This window comes from Egretta garzetta, unplaced genomic scaffold (assembly GCF_000687185.1).
Source record: "Egretta garzetta isolate BGI_Z169 unplaced genomic scaffold, ASM68718v1 scaffold293, whole genome shotgun sequence".
In the NCBI taxonomy this organism is placed as follows: Eukaryota; Metazoa; Chordata; class Aves; order Pelecaniformes; family Ardeidae; genus Egretta; species Egretta garzetta.
Genome location: NW_009259318.1, coordinates 3463477 through 3469728, shown reverse-complemented (window position 1 = coordinate 3469728; position 6252 = coordinate 3463477). Strand labels below are relative to the sequence as shown.

At 46.4% G+C, this 6252-nt stretch overlaps 1 protein-coding gene across 1 annotated transcript; it reads right to left on the bottom strand.

The window, feature by feature from the left end:
• Nucleotides 1-415: 415 nt before the first annotated feature.
• Nucleotides 416-5965, bottom strand: LOC104124226 (cyclin-dependent kinase inhibitor 1). The gene is made up of 4 exons (XM_009636540.2): nt 5918-5965; nt 5620-5630; nt 4611-5053; nt 416-483 (listed from the first exon to the last, which is right to left on the bottom strand). Exons 1-4 carry the CDS (start codon nt 5963-5965, stop codon nt 416-418), a joined length of 570 nt encoding a protein of 189 aa, XP_009634835.2.
• Between the last annotated feature and the right edge of the window lie 287 nt (nt 5966-6252).

Genomic DNA, 6252 nt, shown 5'->3' with positions numbered 1-6252 from the left:
ATTCCTGCTAAAAGCAAAAAAAGAGGGTATGTAACAATATCAAACACCCCAGTTGTACAGTGACTTCTCCAAGTACATTATCACACACATACAGTTGTTTTAACTGTTTACCACTTTCTCATGTACAGTGAATTTTAATGCACGTTGAACTGCTAGCCTTAGCCAACTTCCGTAGCGTCCAAACTTGCTTACCAGTGGTTTTTAAGGGAAGCAATTTCTCATCAAAGTGATTCCAGTTGATGTGGCCTGACCCCATCCCAATGAATGTATTTTCTGTTTTCACTGCTGCTGTCAGGAACACATCTCTGTGGGATGCCCCTAAGTGTCCGCAGCCTGCACACCCGGTTTTTGAAGGTTGAGGAAGCTTGGCAGATGTTTCCAACCTCTCTGGTGCAGAGCAATCCTCTCCTTGCTTTCAAGAAGTTGACTTCTTTGTAGTAGCTTCCATATTTGTTTTGACTCGCTTCTTCACCAAGTAGTAATCTGGAGAACAACCCATAAACGGAATTAGCGCTACGACATTGATAATGGCTGCTTTTCAAGAAATCTCTTGAACCTTGATTTTGTGTCGAAGAGGCCATTAAGACTTCTCTACGGCTTGTGAATGAACAAAAACAATACCTTTAGCATGTTCCATGTAAAGCTATGTAAGACCAAGTAAAACAAAGGAAATGTGCTGGCTTTTATCCAGTTGAGATCAAAAGACTTAGGACTCTCTTACGCAAGCTGAGCAATGTGACATTTCACTCCAGCTTTTAGATCCATGCCTGCAGTGCTTTCCAGAGAGAAATAGGGGGTTTTTCCTTCCTTAAAAAGAACAAAAAATAATCTGCAAAATAACATCAGAAGAACTATATATATGGGGCACTTTCTTTCTGCTTATTAGGTCAAACTGCAGATTCAAGGAGGACTGCATAAAACCTTGCACTGTCACTGAATTATAACTAATTTTTTGCTCAGAGAGTAAGCCCTGTGGCTCATGGGGAAAGAACACCCGTTACATTCTCATATGTGGTTGAATCTCTAGTTTCAGGTGCAAACATTGATCAACCTTACTACAGAACCGTGATTACAACACAGCAGTTTCCCTATGGGTTCCTTCTCTGCCTCCCAGCCTCACACAAAAACTTACTTTTTTTCAGGCAAATAGGGCAGAATTGTCTTAAATGGAAGCTAGATGCTTACTTACATTTAGAGTTCATGGGATTTACCTGGGGTAAATTGTCTGTATTCATAGTAATGAATTCACTCCTGTTTTAGCCGAGGATGCAGGCTCCACGATATTTAAACCCGAGCTTTCTACATAGTCAAATTGGCAACACTTATCGAGTCCTAGCAGCATGAAGTCTTGCGTTGATTTCAACACAGAACCTTACTGGTGGGACGACTGGAATTCTGTAAGCTTTCGCAGCCAAGTTCGTGCAAGGAGATTCCTGCAACCACCTTCCTTAAGGACACGTCTGCATGGCACAGCGCAACTGAGCCCAGCGGCACCTGAGCTAGCCCTAAGTTAAACTTCTGGAGCAGGAGGTGCTGCCAAGGAGAGTCTATTCCCCCGGGCAGGAGCATGCGCTGATAACTCACAGTAGAAAAGCAAATCCCGCTATTACTATAACCTGCTGTAGTCTCTCAATGGAGCAGCGGAGGAAAGGAATAGCAGTAAGAAAAACAAGCTTACATTACCAAATGTAATCCTCCCTACTTATTTCTTCCATTTAAAAGACTTCTATATAGATATTTTCCGTTTTATTTTGGGAAAAGAAAGGCATTAGGAATTATGCTTGGTAGATGAAATTCAGAAAAGGCTTAAATAGTCAGTATTCCCATTTCTGCCTGTGAAGAATTTTAGCAAGAGCCTAGCTGCTCAGATGCCCGCACGGTGGAGCCTAGTTTCAAAATCAACAGAGGCGCTTAAAAGCCAGGAGGATGCAGATTCCCCAGAGGGGAGGGTCCAGCCTCCCTCTGAGATGCTAAACAGAGCCCATGGAAATTGCCTGGTTTGCCTAAGGGACCCTAAAGGGCACTTGCCCTGGTGTGAGTAAGGTACTGAGGAGGATGCTGCCTGCAGCCAGTCAGTAGGAAAGTCTGGCCACGGGAGAGAAAGATTTGCTGTTTAAATGTACCTACCTAAACACCTGCTTTCCTCTCCTCCCCATTTTCTCCCCAGCCATCTTGCACAAACTATCTGCCTCAGAAGTATGAGCGGCTAGTGAAAACATAGGGTTGTGTCCAATTTTGTCTCTTTGACCTTTTGCAACTGAGGCAAGGATGTTTGAACGTCTCCTAGGAGAGCCGAGGTCTAGGTGTATCAGACTTAGGCAAGCCAAAAAGTTTGGAAGAGAAGGAGCGAAGAGCTGGCATGGTCTGCCAACCCTGATTAGTGAAGAAAAAAAAAAAAAAAAAAGAAAAGAAAATGAAAAAGTGAAAAAGGCTTATAGCCTGTATCTGAGCTGCTTTGGAATTTGAGGTTCTCCCAGAAAACAGAGCAGAAGCACACTGGGCCTGCAATGAAAAAGAGAGAATGGAGATGGAGTAAGTCTACATAAAAGGGTTGGGAGATAGAAGGGAAAATCTACTTTTGTACTGGTTAGCTCTCCGCGTGTCTGAGGAGTCAAATGCAGCAGGAAAACCTCTGCTCCTTCCACTCTGGAGGCGCCAATGCCCACAAACCCCCATGGTTGGTTTTTAATATATTGATATTTATTTAATGGGCCACAGCTGTCTTTGAAAGTCTAAATTAAATGCACATTGTTGGATCTTAACGTAAAGCATTACAGCGTTCCTGTTGACCAAAGCAGAATGCAGATAATCGGGTTCAAATCCAACCTCAGATCCTAATCCTAAACGAACCTTTCATTACAGGACAGCAGAAGACGAGTGGAGGGGTGGAGGCACAGGGTCAGACCGTATCAGTAGGTATTGCTTTCTCTGGCTCAGTTTTCCCTGAATGACTTCAGTCGTGCCCAGAGGGACAAGGTTCCTGCAGCTGGAGGGAAACTTCTAAAGCATCCTTCAGCTGGCAATAAGGAGGAGGGGTGTGTGCGTGCGCCAGTGAGAGGAGGACCGAGAGAGGGACTGATCTCCGAGCCTCACCGAAAGAGAAGACTGCAAATGATTTTCCTGGCCCACCTCGCACACCCGGAGTCCTTGGGGAGAAGGGTACTGTTGTTAAGAGTAAAGTGTTTCCTCTTATGAAAACACATGTGGGAAAGTGTTAAAACTCTGCAGCGTGGTATTTTGGTTTCCACATCCCCTGATGAAATGTTTCTTGCCTGGGGAAAACAAAACAGAAGAAAAATATTCCCTGGAAATATCTGCATAATTTACTCCCACACACCTAGTGAGAGATTTACAATTGAACAGCAGTTCCCTCAAACCATCACAACACTGCGCTCTGAATTATGCTTCTGTACTCCTACCTGTAAATTATACTGTTAATTAGTTAATGGCTGTAAAGTGCTTTGGAGAAGAAAAGAGCGCTCATTAAATATCATTGTTCTGTACTCCAGTGTGCAATGTTCCACTGTTCATTAATCTCCAACCTCTTCCTGAACCTCTTGCTAGCAATTAAGTTTCATACCCTCAAATGGCAAATTAGTCTATTGTCTGACTGAACTGAGATCAACATCACCGTGTAGAAAGTGTTTCCTGAAACCTTAGCTTCAATTACCTTCTAGGCAATTTCAAGCTGGTGTCTCACGTCAGATTCCCAAAAGAAAATCCTTGGTCTACGCCTTGAAAACCTCAGTCTTGGATAAACCAAAACCCCACTACAGACAAGGGAAATCTAATATACGAGATTAGATTTTTCAAACAAACTCAAATCCCACTGAGAAGAGAAAATGAGGGGCCAGATGTTCAGAAGAGCTCACTTAGCATGCAGGATGCTGAGGACTTTAAACAACCTAAAGCTCTTTTATGGGTGCTGAAACCTGCTCTCTTTCGTACATCTGGCAGCAAGTCATGGTGAGAGGCATTTGAAAACCTCGCCCCTTCTGCTGCCTGGCCAAGTTTGAGATCGATTCGTCCCTAAAATTCCTGGATGCCTTCACTGAGTATAATTTCCAAGCTGAAGTTAGCAAGAGACCTGGCTGCTTTCTCCAGTTTCTGGTCTTCCTCCTAGGGCTTAGCTGGCTGAATGGTGTTCCTTATTGCACTTGGGAAAGGGTGCACACAGCCAAACCTATGAGCAAGCAAAAAACCAAAACCTCCCATCCGATGGGCAACCCCATTTTCCTGTTGGGTTCCTGCTTGAGAAATCACCTCACTACTTTTCTTAGGCTGCCTTTCTAAACCTCTAACCCCCCCCCTAACCATGCCAGCCACCCTCCCGCATGGAGCAGTCATTACCTTCTTGCTCTGTGACAAGCCCTAAACAGACACCGAGGGCCGGGGCGGGTGTGTGTGTGTGTGTGTGTGTGGCACAGCAGCTTTGAAAAACACAAGCCCCGTGCCCATCGATTTAGAGCGTGTCTTCCTCCTCTTACAGATGCTTCTTTGAAGGTTTGCGCTTTTTTAAGGCAAGACTGGTTTACAGGCCTACCAGAGAATTTCTAAGCAGCTGCTGGGACCAGGTTTGATCATCTGAGCCACACCGGGGTCTCACAAACCTGTCAACGACGTCTGTTTCCTCTTTTTCCCTTCCGAGCTCCTCTTCCCCCCAGTTTTCTTGGAAGTTTTGGGTTTCTCAGTCAGTGCCACCTGGGCAAAGCCGTGACTCTCGTCCTCCCTGCCCAGGGGCCAGTTTAAGTGCTGCAGTGGTCTCCGAGCATCTCCCACCATGCAGCTGTGGTAGAAGGCAGGCACCTCATGGCCCTTGAGCTCTTCCCACGGCAGAAGGCCCTCCGCCGGCGTGTCCTGGAGGAAATCGAAGTTCCACTTCTGCTGGGCCCCCTCGACGCTGTGGTGCAGCATGTGCTGGAAGTCCTGCCGCAGCTGCTCGTGGTCTACGGGGCCAAAGAGGTTCCTCCGGACGTGGGTCGTCTTCCCCAGCCTCCACTCCATCTTTTCTCCCCAGCGCTGCTCTCCGGAGAGTGTAGGCAGCAGTGACTCCCTGCCAAGGACAGAAAGCCCATCAGCCTAGGCTTGTGAGCCATTGCGCGCTCAGTTTAGTGGGCACCGCGTGCTCTTTTAAGGGGAGTGTGGGAGACACTTTTGATCCTGCTAGAGGAGATCTTGGCTCATTTTGAAAGAACTTTATCCCAGTCTCCAGTCCAGAGTGAGAATTCCCATCTATAGGATGTGTCTACAGAAGGGTGGGGAAGGGTGAAAAGCCCTCACCTCTTTTGTGCACCCTTATTTCACTGCACACTGAGCGAGGGCTTGCCCTACAGGGGACAGAGACACACGAGGAAGTGGACAACGTCCCTTGAGGTAGTGCAGCAAAAGACAGAAAGCACTGAAGTGGCACCTGAGGAAAACAACCACGTGTATCACCTTAAACAAGGGAAAGGGCCCGAGAAAGAGAATTTCCAAGACAACGAAGGGTGATGGCAAACAGTAAAGTACAGAAGACATGTTTCATTTTACAGTGGGGGTGGTATCTTTTTCCTGACTACTCTTACCATTTGTTTTGCAGTGTCAGCCAAGCTGGAAGCTAAAGATGATCAGAGCCATCACCTGTTTCTTACCTGACATTTTCATTCCCTTTTCTTGAAGCAATTACCTGAGGAATGGTCCCAGTCACAGACAAAACCCACTGTCTTCGCTACAATGCCAAATCCCAATCAAGCATCAGTAGGTGGACTTCCCATTTGGTAGGCCAGCACCGGGGCAGAAGAGATGGGGTTTGCACCCTCCTCTAGCAGGTCAGGTGGGGACACAGCAAGATGGAGAAGAGAAATTGGGCATTTTGCGGATTTCATAGGCCAGAAGGGCATTAAGTATACCAAATACATTCACCCACTAATTCCTGCACCAGGTCTTTAATTTCTGGAAGAGACTGAAAATAGTTCTTAAAGGCCATTCAGTTCTTTCTCTCTCTGGATCCGCAAAACTCAGCCCCTCCTAAAGCTGTGACACATAGCAGCAGGCAGGCTAAAAAGAAACCTCAGAGAACCAGCAGTAAACAGCCAAACTTTCGGTTGGTGGCGCTACTGAATTCTGAAGGGCATAAAGCTTTTGGGGACAGAGCTGAGAGGTGTCAACTGGTGATTTGTCTACAGACGATGCAGTCAGAGCAGCAGAGCTCCTGCAGAACCTCAAGCTTCGGGCTTGCTCTCCAACATCCCAAAGGGTGCTTCAGCCGCAGCA

Bases quoted from the DNA above. Each gene is read 5' to 3' on its own strand.
- LOC104124226 (XM_009636540.2), bottom strand. From the start codon at position 5,965: ATGGCCTTTAAGAACTATTTTCAGTCTCTTCCAGAAATTAAAGACCTG. The intron at 484-4,610 runs GTTTGTGAGACC...GTTGTTCTCCAG, and splicing joins GAAACAGACGTCGTTGACAG to ATTACTACTTGGTGAAGAAG.